This window comes from Equus asinus, chromosome 9 (assembly GCF_041296235.1).
Source record: "Equus asinus isolate D_3611 breed Donkey chromosome 9, EquAss-T2T_v2, whole genome shotgun sequence".
Taxonomy (NCBI): domain Eukaryota; kingdom Metazoa; phylum Chordata; class Mammalia; order Perissodactyla; family Equidae; genus Equus; species Equus asinus.
In genome coordinates, this window is record NC_091798.1 from 15,235,960 (window position 1) to 15,251,170 (window position 15,211).

Here is a 15,211-nt window from a genome sequence, read left to right on the forward strand (position 1 = left end):
CAATAAACCTCGATTTTGACTGGCAGGTTTTAAAAAACAATGGTACCCTATTTTCTAACGGCAATAAAGGCAAGCCTTTTAAAAAGAGCTTGTGAAATAGAGTGCAATGAAAGAAGTGGGTTGGTATAAGATTGAACCCCATTAGGCAGGCAACTTGGGAGAAAATGCAAAATCTGTTTCTTACATGAACATCTGGGATACTCTGTGTGGCTCCTGACAACCCAGGAGATGAGCCAAGGAATTGCAAAGAATCCCCAGATGTTACCCATGGGTCATGCTCCAAGGAGTCAAGCGATTGCAGTGTGGGAGGAATGAGGGTAATTATGAAGTTTATTGGGCTGAATAGGGACAATCACTGAGTCTTGATTCTTCAAAAGGCATGTATGCTTACCACTGGTACTAGATAATGCTTGTGATGATGGGGCATGATCATGATGGTGGTGACATTAGCTCACGTTTATTTGGCTCTTACTTTATGGTAGGCACTGTGCCAAGTACTTTACGTATAACCCAATGAGGCAGGTAGTATTTAGTATTCCCACTTTACAGACAAAGAAACTGAGGCAGACAGGAGTTAGACTAACACAAAAGCTTGTGTCTTAAACATGTCATCATCATGCTAGCATTTCCCTGAATCCAAGTGAAGTGGATATAGATCAATGAACTTCTACTTTAACACCATCTCTTTTTATTAATGAACACAAATATAAATGGATAAAGTAGAGTCTGATTATTCAGACTATGTAAGGAAGTTTTTCAATGCACAAAAAGATTCCCTAGGTAAACCCGATTTACATAGAAGCTAAGATGAGCAGATAGAGAGACGAACTAACAGAAAAGCACCACTGACTATCCTCAAGAATTCAACAACACTTCATCAGCTGGGCCGACACTGCCGCATCTATCCCTTTAATGTGAAGCGCATTTTAAGGGAGGCTGCCTGAAACCCTCCCTGACCCTTACAAAAGAGAGAAAGGTTTGATTGTGTTAGAATGGCCCATTCATATGATTTTGCATCAAAAGCAATAAAATTCTGGAGATGCTCAGGTCCTTAGAGATTATCTCATCCACGTGTGTTCTAAACTCAGTCAATCACATATTGCATTTGTGATATTTGCAACATCGGCACTGTTATTTACCTAATATTTTTCTTTAAGTTTACTCAGGTCTAACATCGCTACCTACTTTCACCACATCCCTAAGCAATAATACCGGTATAACCATGAGTTTGATAAGCTAGTTATATTTTTCTTAATACTTATTTTTAAAAGCCCTACGTAACTAGTCAATAAAATATATTTGTATACCAACAAGAAGCATCTCATGTCTGGGGACCACATTCTGGAAAGCAGTTACGTGTTCCAACCCCCTCATTTGCCACAGCGGGAAACTGAGGCCAGGAAGGTTGGGTGTCTTTTCTAAGGGCACCCAGAATGTTTGTGGCAGAGTCAAGCCTAGAACATGGATCTCCCTGTCCTCTGTCATCTATTTGTCATGACACTACGATGAATCAGATAGCAAGTGATGAGAAAATGTCCATTATGAATGTCTAAAGGAGCTCAGCTCCCTAGGGCCCTCTTTGAATTCCCCTTTCCTTTAATGTAAAGTCTTGAATGCACATTGTGGGGTCTGAAAATCACAGACTTGGAAGAAATGTTGACTCTCTGTAAAAGCTCCAGGAACTGAGTACTTAACTATATAAACCAGAACAGTACATCCCATTTTCCCAATAGCTCTTACTTTTACATGTTTTCTTTTCTTTTGAGTCTGGAAGCTTCCTCATGCTAACTCTCATGCCATGGGTTTATGCTCCAAGAGTTCCAAACTGTTTTTAGTTATTTGCTCTTGTGAAGTCAGTAACACCTTGTATCAAGCCATTTACTTGGTGAGCCTGTCCTGTCACTGTGGGCCACAAGCTAGTACGTCAATAGGACCCTCTGAAACATTAAGGGGGACCCTCTGAAACAATGAATGCTCCAAGTCACTGTCTCCCCACAGAACTGGAACACCAAGACTTCTTCCCTTCTTCTTCTTTTTTTTTGATCGTTTCTCCTTATATGGACAGATATTACCAAATCACATAGAAAGCAATGTAAAAATGTCTCCACTTAAACTATAGAATGGTTGGGCCATACAATTAGGTCAAGCTTTGTGTCTATTGAGTCTACCTTCCAACTGATGCTGAAAGCCCCTTTTCAATATCTAGGCCAAGAAAGTGAGCACTTCCAGTGATGAGAATCTCATTATTGGTAAGGCAGTCTTTTCCTTTCATTTCACTGTACTTTTTGCAGTGAGGTGAAAACAGGTTCCTGTAACTTCTACCTTCCAGACCTTGTTCTGGGTTTGGGTAGGAAACCTGGGCAGACTGCCTGACTCAGACTCAAAGAGAACTTCTGGGTATGTATCGATTCCTGATCTTCAGTGAGAAGGCCCATATCCTGGCCAAATTATGGGGAAGAAAATCAGCAGTGGAACATCTTTTACACTCCACTAAAAGTTCGTTCATAACCTTTAACAGAGAAAGGCCATCACTTCAGGTTTTCACTTCAAAAAAGATGGAGCTCCTGGGATGGGTTCCAATAAGAGCCCCCAGAGGAATAGGTTAATTAACCAATCAGAGAATTAGCTGCTTCCACAGACCGGGTGGTAAGGATGGATTCACAGTGGCTAATTTCATCTCAACTTGGTCTCATTGTAGAGTCATGAAAGCTCCAATGTTCAAGGATAATAGGTACAAGAAAAAAAGTTTCCATGACTTAGAATGAAGCTGGAATAAGATGCAGAAGCAGCTTTACTCAGTCTGAAGTTGGTTAATTTTGACAGTCACTTTCTTCCCATCCTGTTCCCTGTAGTTCTGAAGCTCTCTCCCTCTTGGACTGTGACCCTGTCTACTTCTGATGACAATCACTTAATCAGCACATCAGATTGTCGCATGGCTGGTTTTACCTTGGGTAAAGATTCATTTTCCTTATTAACATTACAAGAACCTATTTCTTTCCCCAACCAATTAAAGAGGAAAAATAGAAGGGCCCCAGTGCAATAGATGGAAAAGAAAACTGTTCTGACTTGTGGCACATGGGCAGGTCACTCAGCCCCACATAGTCCTAGGAATTGAGTCCTTATGATTCTGAAATGCAGTTGGAGGTCAGGACCACATTGACAAAACAAACAAATTGGAATAACCATTACAGATGTTGCTCACTACCCAGATATCAAACAGTTCACCTAGGGTCACTACCTAGTGTTGGTGGATTTATTCTGTGGGTGTGTTAGCTTGTATTATTCAGAGTGGATGTCTAGCCAGCCCCCGTTCAGGAGATAATAGCAGCAATCCTCAATTAGCATTTAGCTTCCCTCTTTGCATTCTCTCTGTACTTTGCCTAACTATTCTGCTCGCAAAACATGTTAACATCTATTCCATTTCCTCTTAATATAAGAGATGTTTATCTGAGTTTACTATGGTTCATAGTGATTTTTGACCTATTCTATGGTTCCTTTATGCCCTGCTGTTACAGCCTTTGGATGGCTTTCTGAAGTTAAATCCTCAGTATTAATAAGGTGGTGGTGGTAGCGGGGGCAGCGGGGGATAGGAACAACAAGCCATTGTAGGATTATGTTTAAAGAATAAAACTATTCTAACCACACAATGTGTCTTCTGATTTATTCATAAGAGTAAACTGCAGTCTATCCAAATAATACTAATATATTCCAAAGATATACATGAATTGTGGTTGATTTGGATTCAAAGTATATTTCTTATCTATGCAATTCTGTAGGTTTTAGGCATACCTTATATTTAACACGTTAGAAAGAAGTAATATAAGAATTATTGCTTGGCAGAATCTAGCCTACCAATAAATTTACTCTAACAGTTAACATTGAAATGTTATACCCTATGTTTAAATCTTTAGCAATATGTACTAAATTTCCAAACATTAAAAAAATAATAATTTGGTTGAAAAATTCCAGAAATGCATTTGGCCATGGATAGATCCTGGTGATTCTACTTGATTTTTAGAAGTCTGTATTTTTATCCTCATCCTTTCCCCCAGCCATCTTCTTGCTTCCTTCAGCAAAATAAATATGATCCATAAGTGCTGATGTAAATTGTTCGGTTGACTACTTGCAATGACCCTAAGAAAATGGCTTCACTGTGACCTTTTGAAAATAGACCACAGACAACCCAACCACCCCAACACTAACCACCAGGCCCTGCCTTACCCCAAATTTCCCAACACATTGTTTGCAGAGTAGGTGTCATTTCATTCCTATTTATTTTCTATTTTCAAAATATAGCATTTGAGGCTCTGCTTGGAAAGGCCCGAAGACTCTCTCTTTCCTTTCTGACTGGCAGTGTCCCCGAGGAGGAGGACTGATTCTGGGCTTGTAAATCGTGGCATTGACTTAAAATGAATTGACAGGAGTGTCTGCTCAAAATAAAAGACTAAAACTCCATGAAATAGCTCTGGGGCCAGAGGTTGAAAAGCAAAGAAGCAATTATGCGTGTCCAAACAGCTCTAGATTCTGAATAGCAAATCTCACCAACTAACATATGTTTGACTTTTTTTTGAGTGAACCCCAGAGAACATAACAGTGAGGAGATAGCCCCTATCCTACTAGAAACACAGAGCCCTAATTTCTCACAAGAAAAGACTTTGGTGACAAAGATCTTTATAATTCATGAAGAGCAAACTCATCAAATCATGAGAGATTATAATTCTGAACAAAAGACTTTCCTGGACCACCACTTTCTCATTTTGGGAGCTTTCCTTGGCATAAAAATGTGGACTTTCTTTATGTCTCTCAAGAACTCATGTACGTTAGCACACGAAGATGTGAAACTTGAACCAAACGCTTCAAGTAGCAGGAACACCTTTTTCCGTTTCATCTCACCCAAAGGGCTGGCTAGAATGAAACAACTCCATTTTTTCCTGCTGGCCACATCCTTACCATTTTCTGAGACTAAAGTTATCATCTTCCCATCTCATTTTCAAAGCCCCAGAGACACTCCAACTCAACTCAACTACTGCTTTCTCTCCACTTCCACTCGGTGATATCTGGACCTTCTCCCTTCTTCTTGGCCCCGATATCCTTCAAGCCACAACTGGGGTCCTTTTCCTAATTTGAACGTTGATCTGTCTCCTTTTTCTCCTCTCTCTCCATCAACACTTACACAACTCTCTAGTTCAGGGGTCAGCGAATTTTTTCTGTAAAGGGCCAGATAACAAACAGCTTTGTGGGCTGTGAAGTCTCTTTCACAATTGCTCAATGCCAAGAAGCAACATGGAAGCTGACAATACGACGACGAATGGGTGTGGCTGGACACTAATCACTGAAATTTAAATTTCGTATAATTTCGTCAGGAAATATTTTTCTTTTGATTTTTTTTCAAGCCTTAATAAATGTAAAAACGATTCTTCGCTCACAAGCCTTAGAAAAACAGGCAGCAGGCCAGATTTGGCCTCCCCACCAGCCATAGTTTTCCAAACTCTGCTCTAACTCATCTGAATTGCCCTCCTGTGAGTTATTCTCAGAGTAAAGACAGGTTGTAGGTAGGAGAGAGCCAGCAGGCATCACTGTGGGGGCACTAAACCCTCGGCAGATGTGGGAAGGGGAGAGCAAAGGGGAGGGAAGCTGGATTGTGTGAATTGAGAGAAAGTAGGATTTTCTACCTCAAGGTTATTGGTTGGCAAGAGCTTTTTTTGGGGGTGAGGTTGGGGGCAATGGAAGAATGCGGGTAGGGGAAAGTCTCTTGTACTGGGCATGCAAAAGTACATCAGGCGGAACGCCTCTGAAGAGTGGAAGCTATTGTAAGAATTTTGAACTGTCTTGGTAGTGGGCTGTGCACATTCTTCCCTTGAAAGTCTTCTGAACTATCCCCCAGACTCTGCAGGGAACTGGAGATGAAAGCGGCTGCAGGGGGAGCAGGATCTGGAGCATCATTGAGAAATTGCAAAAACAATTCACTGCCAACAGGCTGTCCCAGCAGGGTCCCAGTGCTATGTTCATGGCCTGGATTGCACGCTGCCCCTCAGATGCCCAATTAGATGGAACTGGGGGAAATCTAGTGCAGAGTGCACTTCATCTCTGCTTAATCACCGAAATGGACAGCATGGGAAACTGAGTCTGATCTCAGGAGTCAGCCCTGGACAAGCTCCTAACTTCATCTCTCACTCCAGGTGGCTGATCTATGACTGGGGTTTTGGGCTAAGACAGAGGGGAGGGTCTCCAACTTGATGTCTAGAAAAAAAAATAACTTCAAGGGGACAACTCAGGAGTTTGGTTGGAAACTTCTCTGAGGGTTTCCACGCAAGCAATTAGATTAGCCCGCTTGGCATGAAATGAATCCAATCCTAGACTTGACTTAATTAAACAACAAACGCAAAGACTGGAGGTAAAATGATGCTCAAGTTGACAACTTGGTAATTCCAACTGCTTGAGAGATGTGGGAAACCAGAGAGCATTGGCTCCCATTTCCTCAAGTAAAGGGATAATTGGATACATTCAATATGGCATTGTCCTACCCCAAACCACAATAATGACAAAAAACAAACAAAACCGAAGAAACTTGAGAACTATTACTTCTCAACAAAGAAAATGACCTTTTAAGAAACATTCTTGGTCAAGAAGCTTCTATAAAGAGGTGGCTGAGTGAGAATGAAATGGGACCAGAGGAGGACACATGTAACGATTGTGGTGGCGATGGGGAGGGTTGGGAGCCCAAGGACAAAGCCTTGTCTTGGGACAGAAAGAGGACTCTCGACCTACTACAATGGTACCTGGCTACCCAGGAAACCTGGGAGTCCTGCTTACATCTAAGCTGGTCTAGATAAGTGAGTTCAATTGTTGCCAGCAAACAGGGATCCAGTGATCCAGCCAGCTGGGAGAGTATTCAAAAAAGGGAAACTTGCAGACCACAGTCATTTGGGTGCTTGAAACTTCCAAGCCCTGACAATTTCCCATGCATGTGCATTTCTCCCTCCCCAAGCTCAGAAATTTGGATGGATTTTCTTATCTGGTCCAGTCGCTTTCCTCCCAGTGTGGACCTCTGGAAAGAAGGGAAAGCCTTTTCCAATTTGGGACCTTGCTTTTCCCTTCCCTATCCCCTCGGAGATTTGTAGAGGCAGCAGGAATGTTGGAGAGCACTCGTGTCCCTGAGGGAACAGCCAGTTGCAGTGCACGACCATCACTATAGATCTACGATTTATGAAAATAAAGCAATATGTGCCTGTTTCGGTGCCTGCCGTTTGCCTACCAATGGTGCAGTGTTCACCATTCCAGCCCTCTCGGCATTCACATTTGCCATCTTTACAGGTCCCGTGCTCAATGCAGCGGGGGTGGCACACGCGCTGGTCACAAGCTGCGCCTGTCCAACCCTCTTCACAGCGGCAGGCTCCCCCGATGCAGACGCCATGAGTGCCACAGTCTACTGAACACACTTCTGGAAGAAAAACAATGATTACAGCTCAACACCACAGCTGGAGAAACCCTTCACTGGAGGCCAGACCACACGCATGGCCCAGGTCCCTGGAGCGGGCCCCAAGGCCCAGCAGGTATATCATCTTGGGAGGCCTGTCTCTCCACTGGCTGGGTATTAATTCATTGTTGAGTATTTTCTAGAGCAGTGATTCTCACGGCGGGATCCCAGGACCAGCAGCATTACCATCACCTAGGAACTTGTTAGAAATGCAAATTCTTGTGCCTTGGTTGGACCTCCTGAACTAGGAATTCTGAGAGTGGGGCTCAGAAATTTGGCTTTAAAAGTCCTCCAGGGGGTTTCGATGTGCACTAGCGCGTGAGAACCACTGTTCTAGAGCTTGAGACCATCCCAGGAGGAGGTCAGATAGTGGCCATCTGGTTTGGCAAAGCTACCCGGGAGGTACCCACATGAAAAGATATCTGTGGATCCTGACCCCCTAGCCAGCTGGGATTTTTCCCCCTTGGAGACCAACTCGTTACCCAGATCAGCACCTTGGTGGCAATGATGACCGCTGTAACTGTGCTGCATTTACACAGCCTCTTTCTCAAAGGAGCTCAAAGTCTTTTGTGGTTGGGGAGGAGACAGACAGACAGATATGCACTCTCTGGCGTTCCAGACCTCTCACTCGAGGACAAGCACGTGCCAGACATTCATCCTTACAACAGACTATTGAGGGAGACCCGGCTTGTCACGCCAGGGGAGGAGAAACCAGACCAGGAGGGTCAGTGACTCACTCAAAGTCACACAGCATGTCAGCAGCACAGTGGGGCCTTGGCTCTAGGGCTCCCCCTCCCCCCGCCCTCTGCAGAGTTTGGCCTGGACACCAGCATCAGAGTTGAAGCCAGAGTCGAGCGGGCTGAGAAGACATCCCAAAATAGCCCATTTTAACTGACTCTTCTTTTTTTCTTTTTTGAAATGAAATATTCATTTCTTTCCCATTGTAGGCAAAGCTTCACATATATTCCCTTCCTGATTGCCATGGCAATCTGACAGCTGTCTCACTACCCAGAGGAAGGGGGCAGAATGATGATCGCTTGCTTAGATAGGCACTTATGTGTCAGTGCGAACAGCACCATGCTCTGGAAGGTTGGGACTGGCTTGAACTGTTGAACTCTTCCATTTTAAGGTCACTCAGGAGGTAAGACACATACTCTTAATTTTAGGAAAATAAAGTGTACAGCGCAGATTCATTATTTTCCTGTCACTAGAGTACTGCAGAGCTTTATAACATGTTCACACGGCAGCCTGAGGGAGACTCTTTTCTGTTTGATAGGACATTCCATTCAGTTTGTCTAGGACTTAATCGCTCTGTTTTGTTTTCTGGTACCTTTAGGGAGTATACATAAGAAAACCCATAATGCAAATGGAAGCATCCCTTCTGGGCTCCTCATCCATTTGCGGTGATGGAACCAACAAGGCATGAGAACCTACGTGGTGTTTTTTTGTTTCTCAAGGATCACAGACTTCACAACTGAGGAGAAGAGAGTAAGAGAGGCACTACGCAACTGACCAGTCTCTTTATCCCAAGCTAAGTGTGACGAGTAGATTCCCATCCATTTGGGCTCATGGAAGGAACAGAAGGCACGAGTGTTGGGGAAAGTGAGGAGAAAACCTCTTGGCTTACCAACGGAGCAGTCGGGACCCATCCAGTTGGGATCGCAGCTGCAGAGGCCCGTGTCCGGGAGGTATGTGCCATGCCCACTGCACTGGTCTGGGCACTGGACCCTTGCCAGCTCACAGTTTAGACCCCCCCAGCCAGGGCTGCAAAGGCATTCTCCATTGACACAGACCCCATGACTGGAACAGGTAGGATCCAAGCAATCAACTGAAAAAAGCAAAGAGGAGAAGTATTGATCACTCTTGGGGGCTGGGCCACGAGACATTAACTTACAGCTGAACTGACCAGTGGTTCACCAATTCCTATTCACTTGCAAGCAAATGGAGCGGACAAGGTCATACCTATGTGGTCCCTTGAAGAACACCTGCAAAGAATTAAAGACTTCTTATCAAACCACCAAATCTCAGACTTGAAGAGAATGCAAGAGAAAAGGGGAGATTTCTCAAGCTGAATTAGGAAGAATCAGACACAGAGGTGTGTCTTTCAACCTTGAGAACCCTGTACTTATAAACATTAGTACCTTAATTAAACCATATCAGAGCTCTGAGACTGGAATATGAATACTGATGATGTCTCTATGAGTATTGCCAACCCAATTACCCCTCACTATCAGACAGAAAAGTAGAGAGACTCATTCTCACTTCACTAATACTTGACTTCGGAAGGTAACAAAAGATTAAAAAAAAAACCCAAAACGATGAGACTCATAAATGAGTCACTTTCCTAAGTCTAAAATTAATTTTCATTCTCTCAACATACATCTACTGAAGGAGTTAGTAAATGTGCAGGATAGAAGAGGTGAAGTTGGGTGTGGAAATGATCCATGGGGGTAACCTTTCCACAGGTAATCATGAGTGGACTGGATAGGTGAGTCTCTTTGGCTGTGGCATTAACCTTCCACCAGACTGTCAATTGGATGAGTCATGGTCAGATTCTGGCCATTGTTGTTCTTGCCAAGTTTATGGTCTGATTGTTTGGCCATCTTAATAATCAGAGGGGATATATATCCAGGGGTTAACTTGAAGATTATTACTCTAGAATCAACTCAAAGGGAGGAGAGGAATGAGTTACATAGGCCAGTTCTTGAGGAAAAGACTTTGCATGAGAATGTGACCCCAGTCTTTGGACATCCAGACAGCCAAGGGGATGATTAACAGGGCTTTTTAGAGGAAGACCAGTTCCTTAGATATTTCCAGAGAATGAGGCAATGGCACTTGGAGAAGAAGACTCTGCACTCTGTGGGGTTTGAATGGAGAATGGTAGTCTTGCAGAGGGCTCTGATGTTGCCTTGCGGATGAGAGAAATAAGGAGGTCTTATCACCTTATTTGACTAAGACATACGTTTCCCCCATTTTAACGGCTTAGAAATCAGGCCTGTTGGCCAAGCTTAAAGCGTTTGCTTCTGCCATTGTCTGGGGGCACAGCCAGCTTGAGACCACTTCAAATTCTTTTCTTGAGGATTTTTGGATCACACTGATAGTGTAATTCAGTCCCTCGTGTGTATACGTGCCATCTTGTAGTTCAAAGTCTCGGAGAACATTTTGGTTTCTCTCCTTGTCCAACGCCAAGATTGAAATATGCAAGATTTTTGGCCTCTAAATAGTTTAGCATGAGACTGAGATGGTAATTCCTTGGGGTCCCAGCTTTGTGTAGTGTAGTATCTTATTTTTTCTTTCTTATGGGACACAAAATAATGGTATCTTTCAAAATTGAGACATTGGCTCTAAATATGACATTATTTAGATTTTCTCTGCCACAAAATATTTAGTTCTGGGGGACATGAGACTAGAGGAATTTGGATTTATTAGAAATCACAATATTCCATGAAGTTTCAAACAGCATCTCTCCCTTGAGGCAAAAATAAGAATTTTCAGTGTTAAGAGATGTTTCTCAGGATCCCATTTGGATATTCTCAGGAAGATATTCTTTATAGAATATCTTTATAAAGCTATTTGAACCATGGGGAAACAGAAGCTGCCGTTGACTTTTTTCTTTTTAAATCAGAAATACACTCTCAGAAAGGAAAATTTTGCTGAATTATTATTAGTCGGAGATGTTTTTGAAGATGTTACTTGCTTTAGTTACAATCACTTTAATGTTGAACTCATTGTCTTGGGGACCGTAACTTCTGATGCGATGAAGCCTTTCTGATACCTTCAGGTTTGCTCCATTTAGGATGGTGAGCACATCTGGATGTAAATGAACTGAAGGTTCAAACACATAGAAGACATTTGCAAAGAGGTTGTGTAACGCCTTTGGTGGCTCACGATTAGCACAGTGAAGGGAATGCAGTAGGTGTTCAAGAAGAATGTAATGACAGACTTAGCTGAGAGCATTTGTCATTAATGGGACAAATTTCCAGTGTGAAAGACTGATGAGAGAGAGAAACAGTGCTAACAACTTCTTGCTTTTGGGAAGAACGCTGTGCAATTTGGGATCTGCAAAATATGAACTAATTCATTCACAATCAATCTTGTCCATATTCTTCTAATAAAAGAAAATCCTGAAGTTCTAGTTTTTTACTCTGTCCTCATTTCTAATATAGCAAAATCAAAATATACACAAAAATATGTCGTGTGCTATGTGCCTCAAAAATTACTCTCATCTATAATTAGCCATTTAAAACGTTTGGTGAGGGGCCAACAGCTAGGAGCTTTCAAAAAATTCAAAAATGGTATCATAATCTTTTTCTTAAAAGGATGAAATAAAAAGCAATATACAAAAAAAAAAAAAGGAACATGGCATTTGTCTTCTAAATAGATTAGCTTTCTCTTCTCTATCTTAAATGATAGTATGAAGGGAGGAGGAAAAATCTACTGAGATTTATTAGCCCAGGACCGGAATGTCATCAAAAGAACCATTTATTGTATCTGAAAATATGAGCTAACCCTTTCTCTGGTCAGTGATACCAGTAAATATGCCCTCTGTGCTATATAATTACCACAGCGGATGGAATAACTAAATTCAGACTTTAAGAAGAGCAGTTTCACTATGAATTTTAAATTTGGTTCCAATTTCATAAGATGGTCTCGTGGCCAAGTCCTTAGAGTCTTTAGCAGGCAGGAGAGACTATGGCATTTTACGAAACTTTATAAATAGAAACAGTGTTATATTTAAAAGGGGGACAGTGGCCTTTACCAGCTAAGTACCATGTGCCTGACAACACCAGGCCCATGGCAGCTGAAATCATTAGAACTCATTTAGTCTTGGGCCCCCTGTAGGTTTGACAAAAAAAGGTTGTGAATGCAATTTCTATCCCTAAGGATAAAAAAGGAGGTCAAGGAGTTTTGCAAACAATATGTACTATAAACCCCTGAAGAACCATGAATTACATTTATGAAGTTAAATGTCATTGAAAAATGACTCACCCATGAAACTGACATGAAAACATGGCTGACAACTAATATGTCAATCTCTCTCTCATCATCTTCCCCCTCCCCCAGACATCATTGAATGAAACCTCATGAATACGTCCTTTCATTTTCTTGTGCAAATTTGTTAATAGTACAACAATGTTTATGCAGCAAAAATGGAGGATGGCAACTATTGATTTTGTTGCCATGGCCATTTCAGGTAAATTGTTTGAATGTTATGACTATGATGAATATCAGAAATAAAAAAGCTAAATGGAAGGAAAAGTGCTGATCCAGACTTTCTGATTCCATATGCTTTTGCAAACAGCATGTGAATCACCTCGGTTCCCTCTTTTTGGGTAGCAGAAATCAATAGAGGAGATTTCATCCTTTCATAATGATCCACGTGGCTTCCTTGTTTTTTTGGATGCTTAATTCCTTCTGAACATTTAAATCAGACGAGTTGGGAGAGTAAGAAAGTCGAGAAATCACTTGAAATTCCACTCATACCCATATGCACAATCTTTACTGGAGGGAAAAAATTCTAAGTTGGGCAATGTCATTGCTCTAGCACTCTCCAAATGATGTATGCAAAAGGTCGTTTTAACCTTTCTTGTCGTATTATTGGCCTCTCCCATGTTTTCAGTGAATGCAGCTTTGCCTCCTGCAATCCATTTATCTTTAAGAACTTTAACCTTTCAAGCAGGGTTATTAAATCAGTATTTCCTCCATCCAGACTACCAGTTTGCTTTTATGATGCATATGGAAGGAGGCTACTTTTTATAATAGAGGAAAAAATACATATACAGTGGAGCAAGTGATGATCTGGAGGTCAGACTTCTGAGCCCCATAAAGGGCATTAACACTGATATATTGGAAAATCTTAGAAGAATAATGTCATGGAAGCTGACTCTTGGTAGCCATAGTTCTAAAAACTATGAAATGGGAGATTTCAGAACAGGAGCTTTTGTGTGTGTATCTAAGGATAAGCCACTGTCATTGCTTTGTGGTGAGGGCTGTAATGACTGGTTATTTTGCATAGAACCTAAGAGATCCGTAAGTTAATGAAATGGGAGAACGGAACCACTAGCATCTGAGAACTTTATTGCACCTAAGTTCCCTCCTTATCATTTTGGCAGTGAAAAGCTGAGCGAGAACACAGGCATATGGCACACAACGCGATCTTTTCTATGGGGACATCCTCAGTGGTCATCTCAAGCTGTCTCACATGGACTACGCAGTGGGCTTCGCTTTTTCCCTTAGCTTTTTGGGTGACTTGACAGTTATTTTCCCACTAGGAACATGGGAGGGAAAAGGGCTTTTGGAGTTGAATGGGGAAGTTTCACTGGGAAATGGTCTTAGAGAAAAGGTGCTCATCTGGAAGACAATAACTGAGCCAACTCAAAGGTTGGGGAGCAGGCAAGAGGCTGAGAAGACCTCTGTTCTTACCTTCCTACCAACCGGGGTTGATTCTTTATGTGAGGAGAAACAATAGATGGGCAATGAGATACCTGAAGGGCAAATACAGAGGGGGAAGGCTGACAGGCAGCTTGGCTGAGTTCCCTTGCCTTATAGGTACCACAACTTGGTCCCAACACCTTGGTACTTTCTCTTCTGAAAGAACTAACCAGAGTGACTAGGACTAGTTAGAGCTGGTTTCCGAGCCTTTCTCCCTATTCCTGTACTTCCTTCCCCATGCCCCCCTCTCCTAATCTCCAAACCTAATCTCTGATCATGTTTTATCACATTGGATTCAGTTTCTTACACCCCCCTGACTTTTACCCATGCGTGCTGGAGGCCACTTCAGTGCGTGCTATAGTGAGCCCTCTGGATTCATCAAATCCCAGCCCACTTGCCGCACACTCACTCTCCTTTAATTCTGTGGGATTGTAGGTAACCATGAAAATTTGCCCTACGTGGTGTCGCTAAGAGACATGGATACCCACAGTCTTTCAAGGCCTGACTCCTCTCTATTGATATTAATTGTTGCTGAAATATTTACACAGACATACATGGGCCTTAGATTACCAGGAAGAGAGAAAAAACAGCTTTGGGGAAGACAGGGGGATTAAGGATTCTTGTTTCTTTTTTCTGGATAGCTTTAGTAATTTCCAAGTCAGAGGACTTTAAATAAAGCAGGAGGGAAGAAAGGGGAAGGGGAAGAAAGAAAAAGGAAAAGCAGGAGCACCAAGGAGGGGTGGGGGAGGTGGAAGGGAAAGTGAGGTCAGCCAGCCAGACAAAGGCAGAGGGAGCAATTGAAAGAGAAAAACAAAGGAGAAAGAGAAAAGAAGCTAATTTCCATAAGGAAGGGTAAAACAAAACCTTCCTTCCAGACCCACTCCACCAGCCTTCTGTTTTCTACAACTTAAGAAGTCCATCAAAGCCAAGGGGTTTGAAGTTTTCTGTGCAAAATGTTGAGGTTTCCTTTGCAAAATGTGGAGGAGCGGACGACTGGGCTCATTAGCAAAGCTCTAGAAGATCTGTGCCTGCAAAGCCTCCTGCCTCCACCGCTGCCCCTCCTGGCCCCGCAGAGGCGCTTACCTTCCTCACAGTGCTCGCCTTTGTAGCCAGCGGAGCAGACACAGTTGCCATCAATGCAGGAGCCGTGGCCCCCGCAGGAAGGATCGATGCACTGATTCATGGGCACATCGCACTCGGCGCCTTTCCAGCCGCTGTAGCACTGGCATGTCCCTTTAGAGTACTGTCCATTCCCACTGCATAGGACCGGGCAGGCAGCTGCAAAAACCAGAGACAGAGCAC

General features: G+C 42.7%; 1 protein-coding gene across 12 annotated transcripts in view; it reads right to left on the reverse strand.

Moving 5' to 3' along the window:
* The window catches only part of TENM2 (teneurin transmembrane protein 2), a 1,160,613-nt gene that overhangs the window by 124,268 nt on the left and 1,021,134 nt on the right, over positions 1-15,211 (reverse strand). For 8 of the 12 annotated variants that reach the window (XM_044777695.2, XM_044777693.2, XM_070517107.1 and 5 more), the window contains 3 exons: positions 14,993-15,187; positions 9,105-9,305; positions 7,229-7,441 (listed from right to left, as the gene is read on the reverse strand). In XM_044777695.2, coding sequence (XP_044633630.1) covers positions 7,229-7,441; positions 9,105-9,305; positions 14,993-15,187 — 609 coding nt within the window. The remainder of the gene's footprint in view (positions 1-7,228; positions 7,442-9,104; positions 9,306-14,992; positions 15,188-15,211) is intronic. The other 4 variants (XM_070517110.1, XM_044777696.2, XM_070517111.1 and 1 more) reach the window with 2 other exon arrangements.